At 42.9% G+C, this 25,599-nt stretch overlaps 1 protein-coding gene across 1 annotated transcript in view; it reads left to right on the top strand.

Moving 5' to 3' along the window:
* kpnb3 (karyopherin (importin) beta 3) overlaps positions 1-25,599 on the top strand; it is a 66,454-nt gene that overhangs the window by 25,135 nt on the left and 15,720 nt on the right. Inside the window, exons 5-17 of the mRNA XM_078221510.1 lie at positions 105-201; positions 2,003-2,107; positions 3,215-3,337; positions 4,565-4,685; positions 8,671-8,758; positions 10,766-10,872; positions 13,469-13,593; positions 14,303-14,392; positions 14,691-14,864; positions 17,243-17,461; positions 17,548-17,631; positions 21,266-21,398; positions 23,607-23,728. Of these exons, the coding sequence (XP_078077636.1) occupies positions 105-201; positions 2,003-2,107; positions 3,215-3,337; positions 4,565-4,685; positions 8,671-8,758; positions 10,766-10,872; positions 13,469-13,593; positions 14,303-14,392; positions 14,691-14,864; positions 17,243-17,461; positions 17,548-17,631; positions 21,266-21,398; positions 23,607-23,728 (1,588 nt within the window). The remainder of the gene's footprint in view (positions 1-104; positions 202-2,002; positions 2,108-3,214; positions 3,338-4,564; positions 4,686-8,670; positions 8,759-10,765; positions 10,873-13,468; positions 13,594-14,302; positions 14,393-14,690; positions 14,865-17,242; positions 17,462-17,547; positions 17,632-21,265; positions 21,399-23,606; positions 23,729-25,599) is intronic.

Raw genomic sequence — 25,599 nt, 5'->3', positions numbered from 1 at the left:
TTAACCACAGCGTATAATGAAGTTCATTGTGCTCTAACTGCTTACAGATCACTTTCAGTTGTCCATATTGAACTGAGTTGACTTTATTACCCACCAATGTTTAGGAATTTCCCAGGAATTTTTGGAAACCAGCAACAACATTACCTTGACGTCATCAAGCGAATGTTGCTTCAGTGCATGCAAGACCAGGAAAACTCAACGGTAAGGATGGTCATTGTGGGTTTGCACTATTTTCTGCTGGTGGACCTGCTTTATAATGGGAATGCATTGGGATTCTTTGGACTGCTGTTTGGATTTCTGGTTAGAAGACTAAGAAGCTGATTAACTAGTGACAGTGTGGGTGTTGATCCCATAAAATGAATAGTATCAATTAAACAGAAGACATTTTTATTGTTGCAAGCGATCTCACTACTCTTTATTTGAAATTAATATGAAAGCAGGATGGATAGTGGAACCGTTTATATTTCTGCTGTTTTTAAGTGCCTATCAAAGTGTATATTTTCTTCCCACTTTAAAAAAAAATAGCTACCATTGATTGACAGTCCAGGTTTTATGTTGCTTCTAAAAGACATTTAATATTCAAGAAGGTTCACATAAAAGGTTAATACAACAGATAAGAGCTTGTGGTGTTGGGAGTTGTGTATTAGCCTGGATAGAGAATTGGCTAAGTAACAGGAAATAGAGTAGGGATAAATGGGTCATTTTTAGGTTAGCAAACTAGAACCAGTGCTGTAGGGTTCAGTACTGGGCCTCTATTGTTTATAATCTATATGAATGACTATATGATAAAAGGACAGAATGTATTGTAGCCAAATTTGCTGACAATACAATGATAAGGGGAATGAAGTAGGAAAGTCTTACTACAGCTGTACAGGGCGTTGGTGACAATACATCATGAGTACTGTGGTCTCCTTACTTGGGGAGGGCTATATTCGCATTGGAAGCAGTTCGGTGAAGGTTTATTGGGCTGATTCTTAGGAGAAAAGGTTGAGCAGGTCAGGCTTGTACTCACTGGAGTTTAGAAGAATGAGAGGTGATCTCATTGAAACATACAAGATTCTGAGGGACTTGACAGGGTGGATTTGAGAGGATGTTCCCACTTGCGGGGGAGTCTACATCTAGGGGGCCACAGTTTTGGAATAAAGTGGAAGGCGGTCTCACATTTAAGACAGTAATGGTGAGAAATCTCTGCTGAGTGTCATTAATTTTTTGGAATTCTCTATCTCAGAGCAGTGGCTGTATCATAGAATATGTTCAAGGCTGAATTAGCCAAATTTTTGATCTGAGGTAGTTGAAGCTTACAGGGGTGGAGGAGGGGGGGATGGAAAGAAAGTGGAGTTGAAGTCATAATAAGTTCAGCCATGTTCTTGTTGAATAGTGGAGTGGGCTTTTCAAATGGCCTTTCTCACTCCTAATAGGGCAGCACGATGGCACAGTGGTTAGCACTGCTGCCTCACAGGACCAGGGACCTGGGTTCGATTCCCGCTCCCCGTCTGTGCGGAGTCTGCACGTTCTCCCCGTGTCTGCATGGGTTTCCTCCCACAGTCTGTAAGACGTGCTGGTTAGGTACATTGGCCAATGCACCTAACCATTGGCCGTGCTAAATTCTTCCTCGGTGTACCCGAACAGGCGCCGGAGTGTGGTAACTAGGGAATTTTCACAATAACTTCATTGCAGTGTTAATGTAAGCCTACTTGTGACACTAAAAAAACGAAGGTTTTTAAAGTTTATGTATAAGTTCACTCATCAGAAATTTGAGTGCTTTTTCAGGTTGAATTTATTTTTAATTAGGATCCTTCAATCCGTTATCATCAGTAAATTCAAAACAAGTAGAAAGTTTGATTGCTGGAAATCCACATGGGAGTAGATTATAAGCAATAGTTTTAAATTCAGGGGAAAATCACATCCGAAAGTTGACATTGAGCAATTTTAATAAAATGGGATGAAAACTTTATGCACGTATACTTAAAAGTTTAAAGATGATATTTGCTGCTTTTGATAGATTCGAATGCTTGCAGCCAGGGCTGCAGCAGCGTTTGTGCTGGCTAATGAGAATAATGCTCCACTTCAAAAGCACTTTGCTGACATGCTGCCTGGAATCCTGCAGGTATGGAATTTCTTTTACTGTTTGTGAGACAGCCTGAAACATTTAAGTTGTGCGTTTCTATTTACGTCCATTGTGGAGTTTACAAACTTAGAATCTAATCTTATACTTAATAAATAGCCAAAGTGTTTGTGGGCGGGCCCTGCGTGCTGTACAACTGGCGCAAGTGATTGTTCAGGGTTTTGTAGGACAGACCTGGAGGAAACATTCTGTGGGAGAATCCAAAAAATGCAAACCATAAATATGCAATAGTTGCTAATAAATTTAGGAGAAACCTCTTTGCCCAGAGAGAGTGGTGTGAGTGTGGAACTCGCTTGGTTGAAATGAATAACGGAGAGCATTTGAGGGGAAGCTAGATAAATACATGAGGGAGAAAGGAACAGATGGAAATGTGGATGGGTTAGATGAAGAGGGATGCGAGGTGGCTTGTGTGGAGAATAAATCCTGACATAGACCTGTTTCACTGAATGGCTGTAAAATTATGTATAATTGGTGCAGTGAAGTTATTTAAAATAGTTTATTGCTTGTGAGTTTTTAATAGAAGTGGAGGTTTTTGAGCAATACTGTGTAAATGATTATTTAACATTGTGGTCAGCAGCATAAGTTACAGACAAAACCTCATGTTTACATTAAATGCTTTTAAAATTGATCTATCACTTCTTCCAACGAGGGCCACCAGACAAAATTTGACACTGGGCCATGTAAGGAAATGCTAGGATAGTTGACCAAAAGTTTGGTCAAAGAGACAGGGTCTAAGAACATCTTCAAAGGGGAGAGAGACAGATGGGTTTAAGGAGGATTTTCAGGGCTTGGAGCCTAAGTAACTGAAGGCATGGCTGTCAGTAATGAAAATCAGGGACACGCAAGAGACCAGAATTGGGGAAACAGAGATCTCGGGGTCTACAATGAAACCATTTAAGTGTCTTTGTGAGGTACTGATATCCAGAACAGCCACAAAATAACTGAGGAATTCCTCTAAATGTTGGATTGTTTTTGGCTTTGAGTTTTTGATTCTTGAGCTTTTCGTGTGCCACAATGTCTTTCAAAATGTTTTAAGTCTTCAGTGGACCTTAAAATTTTTGGCACTATTCTTTTATTCCTCTGATTTAGGCAGTCAATGACTCCTGTTATCAAAATGATGATTCAGTGCTGAAATCATTGGTGGAGCTTGCAGACACAGCACCAAAATATTTACGTCCTCATCTCGAGCCCACCTTAACGTTAAGCCTCAAGGTAAGCGTTGCACAGATTTCTGTTTATTCTCCTATTTAAATATCTATACAAGTTAACTGTACAAATAAAGTTTGGATTTTAAAGTCAGATTTAGGGCTAAAGTTCAGCTAGGCATTGTTCATTTGACTAAGCTTAATAAATACTTAATTTATAAATATTTTCATAGAATCATATAGGACAGAAGGAGGCGATTCAACTCATTTGCCGGAATTTTATCGCCTCGTTCGCCCGAGGCTCATAAGATCTTGCCCGAGGCCAACGGAGAATGCTGTTCTGCAAGTCGTGCCCACCCCGATTCCGGGGCAGGCGTGGCGGTAAAATTCCGGGAGAGCTATCCAATTAATTATATTCTCCTACTCTTCCTCAGTAGCCCAGCCAGTATGTCCTTGCGAGTATCTGCTCTAATTTGAGGCAAACTTTCAGCTTTCCCTTTGTAGAATTGTACCTCCCTGAGTTGAAACAAACCAAATTCCTACGGGTGTTATTTTTCAGAAATAAACATTCAAACCGTGCCAATTTGTGTGTGTATAGTTTAGAATAATACACAATGTAGATTATTTTGTGTTTTATTTGTTCACGGGATGTGGGTGTCACTGGCTAGGCCAGCATTTATTGCCCTTGCCTAATTCCCTTGAGGAGGTGGTGGTGAGCTACTGGTTTTGACCCAGCAACAGTGAAGGAACAGCGATGTATTTCCAAATCCGGATGATGAGCAAGTTGAAGGGCATTTCCAGGTGGTGCTGCCCTCATGCACCTGCTGTTGTTGCCCTTCCAGGTGGTACTGATCATAGGTTTGGAAGGTGCTGTTGAAGAATATGTAAGGGCTTTGCTGTATTTATATCTTGAAATCAGTGCAAGAGGTTCCATTCCCGACATTATTCCAAACTTAAATGCTAAATACGACAGGTGCTGGGAATCCGAAATAAAAACGGAACAAGAACAGTAAAGCTCAGGAACAGGCCCTTCGGCCCACCAAGTCTGTGTCGGTAGAGATGCCTCTCTAATCTAATTGCCTCTGAAAGAGTGGTCATTGCTCAGTAGAGCCAGGGGAGTAAGGAAAGGGCTGTGAGATTGTCAGTGTTTATGGCAGGTTAACTTTATCTGTGTGTGTTACGTGGTTTCTTATTCAATTTTAGTCAGGTGGTTGAATGGTTTTACTTCTCCTTGCTTTATCACTTTGAAAAAGATGTTGAGTTGATGTTAATTTGTCCCTCTTTTAATATGCAGCTCTGTGCAGACACCGGACTGGAAAACATGCAACGTCAACTAGCGCTGGAAGTTATTGTGACTTTGTCTGAGACTGCCTCTGCCATGCTGAGAAAACACAGCAATATTGTATCACAAGCTAGTAAGTAACTGTTAGCAGTGTCACTTGGAATTTCATAACTCCTCTCCATTTAGGTTTCATGTACATACCAGATCCTATACCTAGAGGTTACAATATGGAAACTAACCTTTAGGCTCATCTGATCCATTTATGCTCCACACAAGAAAAAGATCTTTATCATGTTTGTCTACCCTGTTCCCATTTGCTTCACCCGCCTATCCAGGCTGATTATGAATGTTGACGTTGTTTCTGCTTCAACCCCTAATCCTGAAATTGAATTCCGCAGCCTCTCAACGTTTGCCTTCTGCTAAATCTGTTGTGTATAATTTTGTATCTATAGCCCCTTATTCTTAACTCTGTAACACCTTGAAACATTCTGCTTCTCTCTCTCTGATCTCTTCCTCTCCTTTGTGTTCCAAGGGGTCATAGTTTGAGGATAAGGGATAACCCTTTAGAACTGAGGTGAGGAGAACTTTCTTCACCCAGAGGGTGGTGAATATGTGGAATTCACTACCACAGAATGTAGTTGAGGCCAAAAACATTGTCTGATTTTGAGAAAAAGATGGATATAGCTCTTGGGGTTAAAGGGATCAAAGGATATGGGAGGAAGGAGGATCAGAATATTGAATTCAATGATCAGCCATGATCAAAATGAATGGCAGAGCAGGCTCAAAGGGCCAAATGGCCTACTCCTGCTTCTAGTTTCTAATTCTGGCCACTTGTGTTTTCCTGAATTCCTTTGCTGAAACTCCGGAATACCTTTCCTAAAGCTCTGCCTCTGTCTGTAAGGCGCACCCTGAAACCTATTACTGTGAGCAAACTTTGGGTTACCTGCTCATGAAATGCATGTGCTGCATAAATAGAAGTTGTTGTGTTTGTTGGTTCACGTCTCTTTCTCTGTGTAGGGTTTGGCGGTAATATCTTTCGCCAGTACAACCACTGAGTGTTCACGTTGCCCTGTGGCAGGAAGATAAAGTGCAGGTTTGTTAGTGGAGGCTCAGGAAGTTGCCCCAATTACTGCAGGGTGGTGTGAAACAGATGGGTGCCCCATCCCAGTTGCAGTGCAGTTTTAACTATGATGGTGGAAGTCTCTATCGGTTGTGCAGCATAGGGTTGTGAAAAGGAGCGAAGCACCAGAATGTCTAGATTTTATGATGAAAGCTTGCACACAAGCATCAAGTAAGGAAAAATTACTTCAAAAATAGGCTTCAGGCATCTCTGAATATGGGCACCGCAGTGTTGGTCAGTGAGTTGCAGGTGGGGCTGGTTTTGGGTTTTAAATTTGAATCTCTCTCTTTGCGACCAAAGCAACAGCAGATGGTCTCTCGAGCTCAGCCGGCTATTTCTCCAGCAGAGTGCCGTCCGTGGAGGATAGCACTCATTCACACTCTCTCTCTCTCTCTCACACACACACACACACACACACACACACACACACACACACACACTTTCTGCTGTGTCAAATCAATCCCAGTCACTTATTGCAGTGCTGGGGTATGAGTGAGGGGTGCTTTGCCTAAGCTTCCTCACTCTGACCTGGACTTGTTTTGTCACCTTTTAAAAGAATTCTGTTTGTATTTTCACTGGTCAAAAAACTGTCTTTTTGTGCGCAGCCAGTACGAGAACTCCGTTCGCTTAGTGCTTAAAGATTTGCAATATTAATGTTTGTACGCTGTTGACTGGTCAAAGTAGGCAAATTCATTATCTAATGAGTAAGCTATCAATATATACTTAAAGAAATCTGATTGGACTTGAAATAAATCATTGGTACTGTGTCCGGGGTGAGTTGTGGTGTAAGTAAAATGATACACTCATTCTTTTAATGCACAGGTGCTGGCGATAATACTAAACTTGTGCTTTATTTATGAATTTTAACTGCCCATTGGGTGAAGTTTCTCAAGTTTGTACTCCAAATGCTTCACCTGAAAGTTAATGGACTGCATCAAGTACAGCATGAACGAACAAACTTAATTTTTAGCTGGTTTTGTTGATGTCATATACATGGATTTTAGTAAGGCGTTTGATAAGGTCCCCCATGGTCGGCTTATGATGAAAGTGAGGAGGTGTGGGATAGAGGGAAAGTTGGCAGATTGGATAGGTAACTGGCTATCTGATCGAAGACAGAGGGTGGTGGTCGATGGAAAATTTTCGGACTGGAGGCAGGTTGCTAGCGGAGTGCCACAGGGATCAGTGCTTGGTCCTCTGCTCTTTGTGATTTTTATTAATGACTTAGAGGAGGGGGCTGAAGGGTGGATCAGTAAATTTGCTGATGACACCAAGATTGGTGGAGTAGTGGATGAGGTGGAGGGCTGTTGTAGGCTGCAAAGAGACATAGATAGGATGCAAAGCTGGGCTGAAAAATGGCAAATGGAGTTTAACCCTGATAAATGTGAGGTGATTCATTTTGGTAGGACAAATTTAAATGTGGATTACAGGGTCAAAGGTAGGGTTCTGAAGACTCTGGAGGAACCGAGAGATCTTGGGGTCCATATCCACAGATCTCTAAAGGTTGCCACTCAAGTGGATAGAGCTGTGAAGAAGGCCTATAGTGTGTTAGCTTTTGTTAACAGGGGGTTTGAGTTTAAGAGCCGTGGGGTTATGCTGCAACTGTACAGGACCTTGGTGAGACTACATTTGGAATATTGTGTGCAGTTCTGGTCACCTCACTATAAGAAGGATGTGGAAGCGCTGGAAAGAGTGCAAAGGAGATTTACCAGGATGCTGCCTGGTTTGGAGGGTAGGTCTTATGAGGAAAGGTTGAGGGAGCTGGGGCTGTTCTCTCTGGAGCGGAGGAGGTTGAGGGGAGACTTAATAGAAGTTTATAAAATGATGAAGGGGATAGATAGAGTGAACGTTCAAAGACTATTTCCTCGGGTGGATGGAGCTATTACAAGGGGGCATAACTATAGGGTTCGTGGTGGGAGATACAGGAAGGATATCAGAGGTAGGTTCTTTACGCAGAGAGTGGTTGGGGTGTGGAATGGACTGCCTGCAGTGATAGTGGAGTCAGACACTTTAGGAACATTTAAGCGGTTATTGGATAGGCACATGGAGCACACCAGGATGATAGGGAGTGGGATAGCTTGATCTTGGTTTCAGATAAAGCTCGGCACAACATCGTGGGCCGAAGGGCCTGTTCTGTGCTGTACTGTTCTATGTTCTGTTTTAACAACGTATTTCTATACTTGCTGTTTTTAATACCAGATGAAACTCTTCTCCTAGTTGTTGCAGAAATTAAAAAAATAAAAAATTATGTAGTACTTTTCGTGACCACCAGGCATTTCAAAGCACTTTATAACTAATGAAGTACTTTTTGAAGTAAAGTTTATTTATTAGTAACAAGTAAGGCTTCCATTGATATTGCAATGAAGTTACTGTGAAATTCTCCGAGATGCTACACTCCAAAGCCTGTTCGGGTCAATGCACCTAACCAGCATGTCTTTCAGACTGCGGGAGGAAACCAGAGCACCTGTGTAGTCACACAAAGTGTAGTCACTGTTGTAATTCTAGAAACATGGCAACCAATTTGAGACCAGCAAACTCTCACAAACAGCAGTGTGATAATGACCAATCTTTTTTTTTGTGATGTTGATTGAGGGATAAATATTGGCCAGGATAGTGGTGATAATTCCCCTGCTCCTTTTTGAAATAGAATCTATTGGGATCTTTTGCACGCTCCCAGGCAGGCAGATGGAGCCTCGGTTTAACATCTCATCTGAAAAAGAGCCCCTCCAACAGTGCAGCACTCCCTCAATATTGCACTTGATTTCTGTGCTCGGGGACCCTGGAGTGGGACTTGAACCCCGAATCCAGCGATTGAAAGGTGCGAGTGCTACCCACTAAGCTACAGCTGACATGAGGACTGGTATACTGCCATCAACATGGTTTAAACTGACACACGTGCTCCATCCCATTTTTCCTGGTCTACTTCGAAGAGAAATGTTTATTGCTAAAATGAATGTTAAGAGGTAGTGGATTTTTTTTTCATTAAAATATCTTTCCTCAGTTCCACAGATGCTGGCAATGATGGTGGATTTAGAGAATGATGAAAACTGGTCAAATTCGGATGAACTTGAAGATGATGACTTTGACAGGTAATTCGCATTTAATGAAAATGAGCTTATTTTGGAAAGACAGAGGTTTAAATCAGATGAGCACCAAAGTTTAAAGTTTATTTATTAGTGTCAAGGCTTACATTAACACTGCAATGAAGTTACTGTGAAAATCCCCGAGCCGCCACACTCCGGCGCCTGTTCGGATACACTGAGGGAGAATTTAGCACGGCCAATGCACCTAACCAGCACGTCTTTCGGACTGTGGGAGGAAACCGGAGCACCCGGAGGAAACCCACGCAGACAGGGGGAAACATGCAGACTCCGCACAGACAGTGACCCAAGCCAGGAATCGAACCCGGCGCCTGTTCGGGTACACTGAGGGAGAATTTAGCATGGCCAGTGCACCTAACCAGCACATCTTTCAGATAGTGGGAGGAAACTGGAGCACTCGGAGGAAACCCATGCAGACACGGGGAGAATGTGCAGACTCCGCACAAACAGTGACCCAAGCCGGGAATTGAACTCGGGTCCCTGGCGCTGTGAGGCAGCAATGCTAACCACTGGAACCACCAAGGCAGCTGTATTGTAATTTATTCTGTATTTGTTGTCCGAATTATCTTTAACAGCAATACTATAAAAGCTAATTAACTAATGATTTGCACTGGGCAAGTTTAATTACAACTCCAGTACTAAGATTGTTTATTCTCTGTGACTAATTTAATTCTTTCCTGTGGTTAGATAAACAGATTCCATTGCAGCGAATGTCTTTCAGGGTGAGAAAAATTATCCATTCAGAGAGAAGAATAATATCTATTGACGCTCTGTTATGTTTGATGTCAGAGTAGGATAGCTGACCATATTGCAAAATATTGCTATTACCAATTGAGAAGTCACCAATTTCAGTTATTACCATGCTGAAGGGCAATGCTTTCGTTCTTAAAAGAGATGTGTCCTCCTCTGAGGTATACAGCCGCCAACAACACATGCTCAATTCCCAAACCGGCTGAGGTCATTCCTGAAGGCTCCGCCTTCTCAACCTTGCCCTTGCCTGAGGTATGGTGATTCTCAGGTTAAATCACCGCCGGTCAGCTCTTCCCCCTCAAAAGCAGAGAACAGCCTATGGTCATCTGGGACTGTGGTGGTTTTACCTTGTACATCTTGTAGCGATTAAGCAGGATAGGTAGCTGGCTTCCAAGCTGACATCGTTGCTGATTCCTCCTTAACTGGTTACCAGAAACTGCTCAGGAAAGAAACCAAGTGGACTCCAATTCCCACCTCAAAATGTTAAAATTGGTGTCCCAAATCTCTCTCTTTAATTACTTGTATTGTAGATTAGCTCACTTACCTTGGGCAAATCAGTCACAGTGTGCAAGTGTTAGAAGTTAGCAGCGAAACAACATTTTGAAATAAATTTGCACTATAACACTTCTGGCCAATTTCTGCTGCCCATATCCTAGCTCACCAAGTCCTGTTCACCTTCTTGTAGCCACTGGCTTGCATTGGCTTCCAGTGCAGCACTGTCTTAATTTTGAAATTCTCATCCTTGTTTTCACATCCCTTTATGGTCCCTCCCATCCCTCTCTCTGAAAACTCCTCCTGCCCTAAAGCCTCGGAGATCTGCGTAGTTTTCCAATCTGGCCTCTTGCACATCCCCAATTTTAATCACTACACCATTGGCAGCTGTGTCTTCAGTTGCCAAAGGCCCTACACTTTGGAGTTCCCGTACTAAAACCACTTTCTCTCGCTCCCCCTCACCCTGCTTGCTCCCCACTCTCGCTCCCCCCCTCGCTCCCTGTCTCCCCCTTTTGTGATGATCCTTAAAACTCTTCTCATTCGAAAGTACTGATTTGAACCTTAGAAATTTGATTGAAGAGGTTGACTTGCTAATGAGGCTCATGTTGGTTTAGAAAGGTTCAAGACATCATTCATTTGACTTCAGTCAGTTTCGCCATTCAAATTTTTTTTTAAATTAGACGTAAAGTTAATTCTTAACAGCTTTGCTAGGACCTTGCATTGACTTTGTTTTCTGTTTTTGTTCTAATTTAGCAATGCTGTTGCTGGTGAAAGTGCCCTGGACAGGATAGCCTGTGGTCTGGGTGGTAAAGTCGTGCTTCCACTGATAAAAGAACATATCATGCAGATGTTACAAAACCGTGAGTATGATGCATTCGGTCATGTGAATTGCTTTGCAGTAAGTTATCTAGTCTGGTCAAATCCATTTTTAAAAACATGTATTGACCTATTTAGGCTAATCACAGATTTTCTTCAGTTAAATTGGTAATGCTTTTAACAAATTCACAAGACGCTGCCGCACAGGAAAAACGGACATTGCTGAGTAAGGGCCTGTAGTCCACATTCTAGAAAGTTGGTTTCAAAGCCAAATTGAGTGATTGCCTGTTTACCTCTTAGCAAATGTACAGTGGAATGTTTGTTTGACATCCCATCAACCACCATAAACATTCACTCCTCCACCACCAAGACACAGTGGCAGCAGTGTGTACCATATGCAAGATGCATCGAAGCAACTCGCCATCGAAGCTCCTTCAACAGCACCTTCCAAAACCATAACTCTACTACCTAGAAGGACAAGGGCAGCATACGCAAGTTCCTCTCCAAGTCACACACCATCCTGGCTTTGAACTAAATCACCATCCTTTCACCGTTATCAGGTCAAAACCCTTTCCTCATTTCATTGTAGGTGAACCTACACCAGATAGATTGCAGTAGTTCAAGAAGGCAGCTTATTACCATCTTCTCCAGGGCAATTAGGGACGAGCAACAAACGCTGGCCTAGTAGGCAATGCTCATAGTCAGTGAAATAATTTCTTAAAAACTGGGAGGGCAGGAAAGTAACATACTTCAAACACGGATCAAAGAAGCTTCACTGATATTTTGTTGAGATGCCTATAGTCCTTGGTGATCTCAACACACAGCTTGTTTATGCTGGAGTGCCATGAGAAGGATATCCGAGATTCAGGGCAGCCCTCGGCATTCATGTCGGATTGAAATCCGGTATTTTACATTAAAAGATTGAAAGAATTAAGTAGAATATGCTGTGCCAGTTTCTGGCTTGGCAGTATGTTGGCTGTAGTCTGCAGGTTATACCAGATACTCTCATTAATTGGGTAGTGTTAATTGAATATGGTTTATCCCACTTGGGGCTAACTTCCCTGGTGCATTCTCCATTGCAGCACTTCGACCAACTGGAATCAATTTGCCAACCAATCACTCCCTTTTCTCATGCAATATAGATTGTTTTTCCCTTTGGTATTCTTGTGATTCTGTCCTGATGATTGCAGGATGAAAAACTTTGACAGCATGTCTCTTTATAAAAATATCTCACTTAATTAATCTAACCGAATCCTGCCACCTGATATGTCAGTTTTGTTTGGAGGTAGTTAGCAGCTAGTTTTCTAACTGTGTTATTTATGCTTAGCTCCTGTAATCAATGGTAGAAGCACCAAATGATTGCTATGCAACGCAACACTCTTCACCAGAAAGCCAAACCCACGATGAGTGGGTGAAAATCATCATTTTCATTCCATTTCAGATTTTCATGCACGTCTGAAAGCAGAGATGGTTTTGTATTTCAGGTTTATATCAAAAACTGAAAATTCTGGCAGCACCTTGGCAGTACCATGGAAATTAGGTCTGTGCTGTCTCCAGTGCACTGTCACCTCTTTTGGCAGGGGCACTTTATATTTCCAATTGGCAGAACAAAATCAGGGTTCTGACAGTGTGCGTCAGCTGCATGTGTTATACAAGCACTAGCACAGGTATTATTCACTGTATTCAAACAGTCTGTTATATTGGTTCGTGGTTACTACAAATTAATATTTCTCCAGTCCCATGTAATCTCTTGTACTCCGAACTTGCCGTACCTCTGAAAATTTGCTCTTGTTCATCCCAACCCCTTATATAACTAACCTCCCATCCTTCAAATTATTGTCCTGTTGCTTTAGCCTCAGTGGAATCTGACGTTATGGAAGCTGTCAAATTGTCTAGCACTTGGAAATTCAGTCTTACATATGGGACAGTTGTTCTACTGGTGATCCTATTTCCAATGTTGCTCATGTGTGGAACTCAGTCTGTGAGTGAATCATTTATATGTGCCTTAGAATGCTGAATATTGAGCTTGTCAACAAGTTGTCATCTGTTGAGGTTCATGGCTTAACTTGTAGACCATTTTTCTCATGAATCCACTTGGGTCGAGGGGCCATTTAAAGAGCAGCTAGCATCACTAAAAAAGTGATCTGACCAATACTGTTTCTGCACCTTCGGTGTCTGCAATGGCTAATTGTTATAAACAATTGACGACACTTAAAGTACCTTGATGTGGAGACGCCGGTGTTGGACTGGGGTGGGCACAGTAAGAAGTCTCACAACACCAGATTAAAGTCCAACAGGTTTATTTAGAATCACGAGCTTTTGGAGCGCTGCTCCTTCATCAGGTGAGTGGAGAGGTAGGTTGGATTTAACCTGGTGTTGTGAGACTTCTTAAAATACCTCCGCATTGGTGGCTGCGTTTCTGTCTTCATAGCCCCTAAGCTCTGAAATTCCCCCTCTAAACCTCTTCCACTTTTCTCTGCTCCTTTTGAGATGAGCTTTAAATCCTTTTTGGCCAGGGTTTTAGTCACTTGGCCTAATACCTTCTTTGACGCACTCAATTCTTGTTAGACTGCATAGATGTTAGATGGTAAATTTACTGTAATTATGTATTTTAACACAAGTTGTGATGTTTCCTTGCAGCTGACTGGAAGTACAGGCATGCGGGCCTGATGGCCTTGTCTGCTATAGGAGAAGGTTGTCATCAGCAAATGGAGGGGATACTCAATGAGATTGTGAATTTCGTCCTGCTATTTCTTCAAGATCCAGTGAGTGAAATAAACTAAATATGTTATTTCAGTGTGATGACTGTCCTGCCAGTGACCTTCGCCTTGTGTGTGAAGGCTGTCCATTTCACTGAGATATTGATCCAGTGCGAGGCAGCTTCTTCTGGCAAGTAAAGAGACTTGGTTGAAGGAGAATGATATTGGAGCACCTGGTGATCTGAGTTTGGTGAAATGGATAAGTTCGCCACTCTGACGAACAGCGTTTAGTATATCCAATTGATAAATCGGAGGCAGCACAATGGCACAGTGGTTAGCACTACTGCCTCACAGCTCCAGGGACCCGGGTTCGAGTCCTGACCCGGGTTCGATTCCTGGCTTGGGTCACTGTCTGTGCGGAATTTGCACGTTCTCCTTGTGTCTGCGTGGGTTTCCTCCGGGTGCTCCAGTTTCCTCCCACAGTCTGAAAGACCTGCTGGTTAGGTGCATTGGCCATGCTAAATTCTCCCTCAGTGTACCCAAACAGGCACCGGAGTGTGGCTACTAGGGGATTTTCACAATAACCTCATTGCAGTGTTGATGTAAGCCTGCTTGTGACTAATAAATAAGCTTTACTTTTAAATCTGTTATATTCCAAATTATATACTCAGGCAATGGTTTTATACAGTTAATTTTGACTATTCGACAATATGAAACCTTTCTGTTTTTTATGATGGACTGCAGGAAATGTAATGCCCTTCTGATTTCATTTTAGCACCCAAGAGTTAGATATGCAGCTTGTAATGCAATAGGCCAAATGGCCACAGACTTTGCACCAACCTTCCAGAGAAAGTTTCATGACAAAGTAAGCATCTTGTTTTTGGAATATGAACCTCTTTGTAAAGCAATAGCGCGATCTTATACTTTTACATGACATTGTTAATGATGTGTGTTAACGTAAACGCGGCTGACAATATGATACGCCTTTGGCTTGGACCAGTTCTCCATCTTTTTAAATTTTGAGATTACGGCTGAAAATTATAATTGGTTTCTGTTCTCCCTCGCTTTTCTGAGAAATTTGAGGAAGTCCCAGTGTCGTGGGACAGTAGAGGGAACACGATCGGCTTCGGCTAACGGTATTTCTTTCTTTTTGTTTCAAACAGGTCATTTCAGCTCTCCTGCAAACCATGGAAGATCAGGCGAATCCACGGGTTCAAGCTCACGCTGCTGCTGCTCTCATTAACTTTACTGAAGATTGCCCCAAATCGCTGCTACTCCCATACCTTGACAATCTAGTAAATCACCTGCATGTTATCATGGTAGCTAAATTACAGGAGGTAAGCTATTTCGATATCCATTTCTGGTTGATCCTCTTCCTTCTTGATCCACAATACTAGGTTAAACTTTATTGCAAAATGTAACCCTTTTTAAATATTGTCCTGATTTATCAGCAGCCAAAATTCGAGTCAGTCAAGAATAATGAGGTTTGTCATTTGAGGAAGAGATAAAGGGAATATTTCTTGTTTGATGGAATGTGACAAGTGGTGTTCCTTGGGGATCTGGACTGGGGCCTCAGCTTTGCACTAAATATTTATTTATTAATGCCCCCAGAGAGCGTTGGAGGTTAGGTTATGTATTCACAACTTAGGCAGATTTTTGACTGACAAGGCAGTCGAATTAAACGATAGTGGGGGTGGCACAAGCAAGAAAATGGAGTTAAGGCCACAATCACTCAGCATTGATCTTTTTCACTGGAGGAACAGCTCGAGGGGCCGAATGACTTACTTACTCGTGCTCCTATTTCATATTTTCTTATTTATTCATGACTGGCATGAAGGAATGAATAGTTGTATATCCAAGTGGCACCAAGTCAGGAACTGAGCTAAGTTGCACAGGTGGAAGCTGGTAGTTGCAAAGGAATACACACTCAGATTAAGTGAGTGTGGCGGATGGAATTTAATAAAGGGAAATGTGAGATAATCCAGGAAAGACAAATTAGAACGTTTTCTTAATGGCTAAAGAGTGGAAATTGTTTCAGACCAAAGGAATCCTGGTGTTGAGTTACAATCAATAAAAGCTCTCGCACACAGGTACAGATGTAATCAAAAATGAGGATGGAATGTTAGGCTTTGCCTATAGAGGGTTAGAATAGGTTGTTTCTTGGTCAGACCTCATCTGGAGAACTGAGCTCAGTTTTGGGCAAAACATTACAGGAGGAATAAATTATCCTTTGAGAGGGTACAGTGCAGATTCCGCTGACAGAATCAGTCTAAACAATTAGAATCATAGAATCATACAGTGCAGAAAGAGGCCATTCAGCCCATCGAGTTTGCACCAACCAATTCCACTGAGGCCCTATCCCCATAACCCCATGCATTTACCCTAGCTAGCCCCCCTGACACTAAGGGGCAATTTAGCGTGGCCAATTCACCTAACCCACGCATCTTTGGACTGTCGAAGGAAACCAGAGCACCCGGAGGAAACCCAGGCAGACACTGGAGAACGTGCAAATGCCACACAGACAGTGACCCAAGCTGGGAATCGAACCTAGGTCCCTGCGCTGTGAGACAGCAGTGCTAACCACTGTCCTACCGTTGCTGCCACCAGTTACGCTGAGGGTTGCATCAACTTGTATTCCCATGAATTCGGACAGCTGAGGCCCGATGTAGTTGGAAGTGATTAAAATAATAGATGTATTTGGTGGAGTGGATAGAGCAAAATAGTTTCTCCCTAATGGGTGAATCCAGAACAAGAGGAACACAACCTTAAACTTAGAGCTAAGCTGTTGAAAGTGGAATCAGAAAGCCCTGGGTTGGAAGTGGTGATGTGTAATTCATTGTCCCAAAAGACTGGGCTTCAATTGAAACTTTCACAGCTCCAATTGGCAGATTTTTGTTTTGAGTAAGGGTAACGAGATCCGGATCAAAGGTGGGTAATTGGAGTTATTAGCATACAGAGGGATCTAGGCATGCAGATCCACCCTTCCCTGAAGGTGGCAACTCAGGTGGTCAAGAAGGCTTATGGCATGCTGGCCTTCGTTGGTCGGGGTGTTGAGTATAGTAATTGGAAAATCATGCTGCAGCTGGATAAGACTTTGGAGTATTGTGTACAATTCTGGTCACCACGCTACCGGAAGGGTGTTGATGCATTGAAAAGGGTGCAGAAGAGATTTGTTTTCTTGGATTGCTTTCATTGGAGTGTCAGAGGATGAAGGGGGACCTGATAAGAGGTTTACAAGATCATGGCAGGCTTGGATAGAGTGGATAGTCAGAGTCTTTTTCCCAGGGTCGAAGGGTCACTTGCTCGGAGTCATAGGTTGAAAGTGAGAGGGGGAAGTTTAAAAGAGATGTAAGGGGGAGGTGGTGGAAGCAGATTCTATAACAACATCCAGGAGACATCTGGATAGATACGTGAATAGACAGGGAATAGAGGGATATGGACCGCGTGGAGGCAGGAGGTCATTAGTTTAGAAAGGCATCTTGTGTCGGCGCAGGCTTGGTGAGCCAAAGGGCCTGTTCCTGTGCTGAACTGTTCTTTGTCCTTTAAGATACCGTGATCTAATTGAATGGCAGAACAGACTTGATGGACTGAGTAGCCGCCCCCTAATATGCCAGGCAGCCATGAGATGAAAAAGCTTTGCCACTTATTCAACACTGTCCGCATGTATCAAGACTATGGAGAAACTGTGTGCATTGATGTTTTGTCTTCTGTAAAGCTCATACAGAAAGGGACCAAGCTGGTATTGGAGCAGGTTGTGACATCCATTGCATCCGTGGCCGACACCGCAGAGGAGAAATTTGTCCCATACTACGACCTGTTCATGCCATCGTTGAAGCACATTGTGGAAAACGGAGTGCAGAAAGAGCTACGTCTCCTGAGAGGGAAAACCATCGAGTGCATCAGCCTGATAGGCCTAGCTGTCGGTAAAGACAAGGTAACCCCCGGGCCATTCAAAGCTTCAGAGCTGTTCCCGTTTTCAGCCTTATCGTTCATTCCATTAACTCCAGTTGTGTTTTGTAGTTCATGCAAGATGCCTCTGATGTGATGCAGTTGCTTCTAAAAACCCAGACTGATTCCAGTGAATTGGAGGATGACGACCCACAGGTATGTCCTCTTATTTTGCAACTCTCATACGATAAAGATATGGCATTTGAGCACTTTGTATTAATCCGTAAGGAATCACCTTTTCCATTGAATATTGTGTTGCTGCGGGCATGCCCCTTCCGGTGAAATGGCATGGCAGGTTTTCTCGTTTCTATCAACTGACCCAGCTTTCCAAAGATCCTCGCTATCTTCATTCTGTTGTTTATTTTCCAAAAGAGTTAATGTTCTTCCTGCATCTCTCTGCATGCTAATTGCTCTTTTATATTGCCGGCAGTGCCAGTGTGCACGTAAAGCAGAAGGTAAATCCTCACACTGGGGAAGCAGTGGCGTAGTGATATTGTCACTGGATAATACTTTGGGGACCCGGGTTCAAATCCCACCATGGTCGATGGTGAAATTTGAAATCAATAAAAATCTGGCATTAAAAGTCTAATGATGACCGTGAAACCCCATTGTCGATTTATCTTAATCCATCTGTTCAGTAATGCCCTTCAGTGAAGGAAATCTGCTGTCCCTACCTGGTCTGTCCTACCTATGACTCCAGACCCATAGCAATGTGGTTAATTCTCAAAATGCCTTCTGAAATGGGGGGACAGTTAGCGACGGGCAATAAATTCCGGCCCAGCCAGCAGCACCCACCTCCGGCTCTCTTTCTGATTTGGTTTTTGCCCACTCCAAAGATGTGCGGGTTAGGTGGATTGGCCATGCTAAAATTGCCCCTTACTGTCGGGGGGAACCAGCTAGGGTAAATGCATGGGGTTACGGGAATAGGGCCTGGGTGGGATTGTGGTCGGTGCAGACTCGATGCAGAATGGCCTCCTCCTGATGATCATGGCTAGCAGCAGCTGTTGGGGGGGGGAGTAGAGTAGGGGGAAAATCGGACATCTGCCACAAGCTGGGAAAGTGATCGAGTGAGAACGTAGCTGAGGAAGATGTTGCAGCCGATGCAAATTCAAAACAAAATCTTTTAAGCAGTCGCTGCTTGACCAATGGCCAAGAGCATCCATGGATCTGAGTGAGAGGAAATTGGATGAGAACGTTTGCTTCTTTTTAAAACAGCAAAAACATTGGCACTTTCACCGAGGGTGGTAAGTGCCTGGAATGGACTGCCAGACGAGGTGGTAGAAGCAGATACACGAGCAACGTTTAAGAGCATCTTGACAGATACATGAATTGGCAGCGAATAGAGGGATACGGACCACGTAGAGGCAGGAAGACTTCGGTTTAGAAAGGCATCTTGTGTCGGCACAGGCGTGGTGGGCCAAAGGGCTGTATTGCATTGTTCATTATTCTTCCTCTGGGGCAAAATCTGTTTATTGGCCACCACCTGTGCGAGAGTCTTTCGGCTCATCATTTCTCTGCCAGTCCTTGTAAAGGAAATTAAGTTAGTCCCCTTGAATTTCTGCATTCTTTCCTTTTCTGGTAGTAATCCAGGTAGTAATCCTTTTTTGAAGTTACTGTGTTGAGTCTGCTTTGCTATCCCGATCATTGTAACTCAGCCTTTAAGAAGAAAATAAAAACATTCTCCTCGGCTCTCTTTCTGATTTTGCTTTTGCCCATTCCAAAATGTGCAGGTTAGGTGGATTGGCCATGCTAAAATTGCTCCTTAGTGTCAGGGGGACTAGCTAAGTTAAATGCATGGGGTTACCGGGGACAGGGCCTGGGTGGGATTGTGGTCAGTGCAGACTCAGTGGGCCGAATGGCCTCCTTCTGCACTGTAGGGATTTGAGGATTCTATATTGGAATCTGTGCCTTCTGGTTACCAACTCTCCCCTTAGTGGAAAACCTATGAACTGCGCTTATTCGTGTGGAAGGATTCTCTGTTAACTGACCAAAAGAAATGTTCCCTTAGCCGCACAGTGCCAGATCAGATTGACACTATCCACTGTAACCTAATCTCAGTACCTCAAACTGTTTAATATTGATGGTCTTCTCCATAACGAGAATGGAATACGTAAATGTTAATTTGCATCATGATCCCACATGCTATGGGTAAGCGGTATAGTGGTGATACTGGATTATAATCCAGAGAGGTGAGTTCAAATTCCACCTTACAGTTAGGGAAATTAAATTCAGTTGATCAAATAAGGACTTCTACTGGATTGTCATTTAAAAAAAAAAAATCTGGCTCGCTAATGTCTTTTGGGGAAAGATATCTGCCATCTTTTCTGTTGTGTCCTATTTGTGACTCCAGACCCAAAGTGGCTGAGCAAACCAATCAAAACTGTGACACAAAGCTATAATCCACATGGCCTCCGTGGTTCAAAAAGCCCGCTTGAGGCCAATTTGGGTAGTATGAATGCCTGTCTTGCCGGCAAAGCTCACATCCCATGAATTAAATTTTAAAAAGAAAGTTTGAATGTCTTGGATGGAAGAATTTAACCACATTGTTGATACCTACATCAATAATCCACACTTCCACGGAATGTCAATTTCTCCTATGTGATAGAAATTGGAAATCTATTTTCAAACCAAAATAACTTCCAATTCTTTCTCTAATTAACTATTTTCCACATCATTAATAAAACAAATGCACATTTTCTTCAGTATTCTGTAAACAAATCTTGCTTTAGGCCTCTCTCAAGTTAAAGTACCACATATGCCTCTCTGAATATTGTTGTAAAACTGTTCCTATTAAAATTCCAGCCATGTATTTAGTAGGTGAGTCTACGTATATTCAATACTGTGGGCCTGACTATTAATTGTTATGATGTAGAGATGCCGGCGTTGGACTGGGGTAAACACAGTAAGAGTTTTAACAACACCAGGTTAAAGTTCAACAGGTTTATTTGGTAGCAAATGCCATTAGCTTTCGGAGTGCTGCTCCTTCGTCAGATGGAGTGGAAATCTGCTCTCAAACAGGGCACAGAGACACAAAATCAAGTTACAGAATACTGATTAGAATGCGAATCTCTACAGCCAACCAGGTCTTAAAGATGCAGACAATGTGAGTGGAGAGAACATTAAGCACAGGATTTCCACTCCATCTGACGAAGGAGCAGGGCTCCGAAAGCTAATGGCATTTGCTACCAAATAAACCTGTTGGACTTTAACCTGGTGTTGTTAAAACTCTTACTGTATTAATTGTTAGCCCAGGAAGGGAACAGTTAGAGATTTGAAATTCAGGCTATCAATTGAGCTAAAAGAGAAAATGCTGGAAAATCTCAGCGGGTCTGGCAGCATCTGTGAGGAGAGAAAAGAGCTGACGTTTCGAGTCCAGACGACCCTTTGTCAAAGCTAAAAGGCATAGAAAGGGGGAGATATTTATACTGCAGGGGGAGGGAATGAAAGATGAGTCATAGCCACAGAAACAAGGGGAAAGGCTGCTAATGGCAGCCCAGAGAGAGAATAGAAGGTGTGAATAGCCAAACGGCAGAGAAGATGAAATCAGAGGGTAAACTGTGACAGATGAAGATATGGGGGGAGGAAGGGGAGGGAATGGGTAGGAGAGAGGTAAAATTGAGAAAAGGGGGGAAGAAAAGGTAAGAAAGACAACAAAGAAATAAAAGGTAGAGAACAGTTAAAAATTAAATAAAATGAAAACAAAGCGGTTGAGGTGGAGTAGAGCTAATCATCTGAAGTTGTTGAATTTGATGTTAATTGAATCAATTGAACCAATTTTCTACTCATTTAGATATCCTACATGATCTCTGCTTGGGCAAGAATGTGCAAGATCCTTGGTAAGGAGTTCCAGCAGTATCTTCCTGTTGTTATGGGGCCACTGATGAAGACTGCTTCGATTAAACCTGAAGTGGCCCTCTTGGACAGTAAGTACAACAGATGCATATAAACCCATTTCCCAGCCCTCAACATACAGCTCGCAGTATTCCCCTACATGGGAATACTGCGAGCTGTATGTTGAAAGTAGACTGTTTTGTGCTGTTCTATTTGGTAAGCCATCATCCCACTGACTTTTTTTGGAATATTTGTAATGGGGTTTCAGGCAAGCAGATATTTTGTAATACCTCTAGCACAGAAACAGATCCATGTTAGTGTATGCCAATTATATTTAATCACTGTTTACTTGATCTTCATAAGACTATTTATTTATTTCTGAACTTCGCTGATGAATATTATCCCAAGGCTCAGGTTAAAACAAATCGTGGTCCTTTTGAAGCCTGCTGGGTAAGGTCACTTTATAGATTTAGAACTAACCCTGCAAATCGGTGGCACAGTGGTTAGCACTGCTGCCTCACAGCGCCAGGGACCTGGCTTCAATTCCGGCCTCGGGTGACTGTGGAGTTTGCACATTCTCCCTGTGTCTGCGTGGGTTTCCTATGCATGCTCTGTTTCCTCCCGCAGTCCAAAGATGTGCGGGTTAGGTGGATTGGCCATGCTCAATTATCCCTTAGTGTTAGGGGGACTCGCAGGGTAAAAACATGGGGTTACGGGGATAGGGCCTGGGTGGAATTGTGGTTGGTGCAGGCTCGATGGGCTGAATGGCCTCCTGCGCTGCAGGGATTCTATGATTCTAAATCAAACGATCCCAAGCTAACTCTATCTGCCTCTGAGTAAATCAGCTAGACTTATCATTGAAGGAGTGTCAGTTTATTTGTGTTTGCTGCATGAAGGATTGGATTCAATTTAGTTTTAGACTAGAGTTATACGTGTGTCAATTCAGTGGGGTATTGAATGGTTTTGGGCACACATGGACCTGGACCCCATCTACATTGGGCAGTACGGTGGCACAGTGGTTAGCACTGCTGCCTCACAGCGCCAGGGATCCGTGTTCGATTCCGGCCTCGGGTTACTGCCTGTGTGGAGTTTGCACATTCTCCCCGTGTCTGCATGGGTTTCCTCCGGGTGCTCCGGTATCCTCCCACAGTCCAAAGATGTGCAGGTAATAGGATGTTAACTGCGGGGGGTGTTAATTTTCACACACAGGTAGGCAGGTGGAGCAACAGTTGGCGCACAGGCTGCGTGGAATAGAGGATGGTTTCGAGTAGGTTGTGATTACTGTTAAACTTGTACTTTTGTCAAATTGCAGATATTGGTCACAGAGTTTCCTCAGCGTGTGGCTGTAATATTTGGGCATAAGCGATAAGCTTCTGCACAATTGCTGAAAATCAGCCTCTACCTTTTTGGAATGGGAGTCAGACGCCCAGAAGGAACCTTTGTTTCCAAAAGTGGCCAAGTCGCTTTCCTCCCTCCCAGCAAGATTTGTTTATTTGTGTATTCCGTCCACAAATTAGTGTTTTTTTAAAAAGTAGAAACTACATCTGCCCTTTCTGCTAGTTTTCAATATGCCTGTAGGTAGCTGGGAAGCTGTGGCGCACTTTCAATTTGATTTATTATTTGATTTGATTTATTATTGTCACGTGTATTAACATACAGTGAAAAGTATTGTTTCTTGAGCGCCATACAGACAAAGCATACCGTTCATAGAGAAGGAAAGGAGAGAGTACAGAATATAGTGTTACAGTCATAGCTAGGGTGTAGAGAAAGATCAACTTAATGCAAGGTAAGTCCATTCAAAAGTCTGACAGCAGCAGGGAAGAAGCTGCTCTTGAGTCGAATGATAAGAAATACATGTCTTTATAAAATAGTCATTAACTGGATTAGAATAAGTGGAAACGTCATTTGCCTTGGGTTTAATGTCCCACAAATTGAAGTTTTAACAGCACTGTCACATTAGTCATTTTAAAATATACGAGAACAGTTGTGTTTAAGTAGCATCTCTAACCTACTGCTGTCCCCACGTCTCCAATTCTTGCCCTCATATTTTCATCTTTCCACCATTGTCGACGGTGCTTTCAGCTTAGGTTCCGATACCTAGAATTACCCCCCACCAAGTCTGTTGCCTTTAAGACGCTCCTTAAAACCTACCCCTGACTAAGCTTTTGATTGCCGGTTTTAGTATCTCCATATGCGTCTTGGTGTGAAATTTTGTTTGAGAACACTCCTTGGATTGTGTTTACTACCTGCGCAACATGTCGAACACCGTGTATAAAGTGCATTTTATCTTTCTCTATTAGCGCAGGATATGGAGAACATGAGTGAGGATGATGGCTGGGAATTCGTAAACCTTGGTGATCAACAAAGTTTTGGAATCAAAACGGCGGGGTTGGAGGAGAAAGCAACAGCATGTCAAATGTTGGTGAGTGGTAGTTTGGCTTCAATTAATGCAGCCCACATTAAACCTCTTTAAGCAACATGTTTCAGAGTCTTGGTGTGCAATTTCCTGAAAGAGATATAACATTGGATTCAATTGAACAATGCATATGGAATAAAATGCTGTGTCTTCCTTATTGCACAGTAGCAAATTGTTATCTCTCTCTCGCAGTGAATGTTATTTAAAAAAAGCATGCCTTTAAAAGTAAATCCAGGTGTCTTTCATTTTTAGGAGTGTAGTTATTTTAAAAGTACTAAAGCCACAAAGCTGAATTAGAACATTGGAAGAGTCTGCTAACTCTGGCTGAAGTATAGGCCCACTGTAAGGAAAGTAGAAATGCACATACAACACTGTTGGGCATATCCAAATTGACTGCACTGTGTACAAGATCAGAAGATCATTTCCTCGCCCACACCTTATTAAAAATGCTGGAAATACTGAGCAGGTCAGATAGTATCTGTGAAGAGAGAAAATTAACATTTCGGGTCATAAAAAGTTAATTCTGGTTTCTCTCTCCACAGATACTGCCAGACCTGCTGAGTGTTTCCAGGATTTTTTGTTGTTTTAATTCAGATTGCCAGCATCTGCAGTTTTTGCTTTATGTTGTAATGTTACGGGTCAACGACCTTTCATCAGGGCTGCAAAGGGTTGAGAGCTGGAAAGGGCAGCACGGTGGTTAGCACTGTTACCTCACGGTGCCAGGGATCTGGGTTCGATTCCCGGCTTGGGTCACTGTCTGTGTGGAGTTTGCACATTCTCCCCGTGTTTGCGTGGGTTTCCTCCGCGTGCTCCGGTTTCCCCAACACTCCAAAGATGTGCAGATTAGGTTGATTGGCCAAGCTAAATTGCCCCTTAGTGTACCGGGATGTGTAGGTTAGAGGGATTAGCGGGTAAATGTATGGGGTTACGGGGATCGGGCCTGGGAATTGTTGTCCGTGTCGACTCGATTGGCCGAATGGTCTCTTTTTGCACTGTAGGCTTTCTATGATTTAGCAGTTTTTAAGTAAAAGCCACTGCCAGGATTAGAAAGGGAGAAGAACGATGGTGTTGATGGCAGGAGTGATGAGATTACAAAAGGAACGATGGCTCAAGGCAAAAAGGAATAGTTAACAGGATAAATAAAGGATGTTTCGGGAGGAGCTGTCAGTGCTAGCAGCGCAATCATCACCAGCAGTTGCTCTTCCGGGAGAAAAATGGGAGCGGAGGTTAGGATTTAATGTTGTTGAACTTGGTGTTGACACTGTAAGGATGTTGGGTGTCTCATTGTAAGATGAACTGTCTTGAGCTTTGTTGTGATGGTGTAAGAGGCCAAAGGTAGAATGAGAGTGAGGCAGGCAAGGGTCTCCACTGGGCATGGGAAGTGCTCCAGCCAGCCTCTGTCTCGAAAAGAGGGGAAACATCTTGTATGGTTCCCAATTCTGATGACATCCCAGCACCAACTGTTGATGCATATGCTGGTCGGCACTACTGGAAGAGTACCCAAGGATATCAGCAAAGAGAGAGTTAAACCTGGATGCTACAGGCTTTTTAACATCGCAAGAATCGTATGTATTTTACTTGACTTCAGAATACTATTTCAACAGACAAGACTGACGTGTTAGTAATGTCACTGAGCCAATAACCTGGGGACCCAGACTAATGCTCGAGGGACATGGGCTCAATTGAATTTAAATTCAATTGATAAAACAAGGCCTGGCATTGAAAAATATTCTCCGTAATGTTGACCATGAACCAGCACGATTGCTATTGTAAAAAACATCTGGTTCACTGATGTCATTCTTGCCTGTTCTGGCCTAAGTGTGACTCCAGACACCATGTGGTTGACCCTTAGCTGCTCTCTGAACTGGTCTAGCAAG

This window comes from Mustelus asterias, chromosome 10 (assembly GCF_964213995.1).
Source record: "Mustelus asterias chromosome 10, sMusAst1.hap1.1, whole genome shotgun sequence".
Classification (NCBI taxonomy): domain Eukaryota; kingdom Metazoa; phylum Chordata; class Chondrichthyes; order Carcharhiniformes; family Triakidae; genus Mustelus; species Mustelus asterias.
The sequence above is the reverse complement of the archived record's forward strand: the minus strand, read 5'-3'. Positions and strand labels throughout refer to the sequence as shown.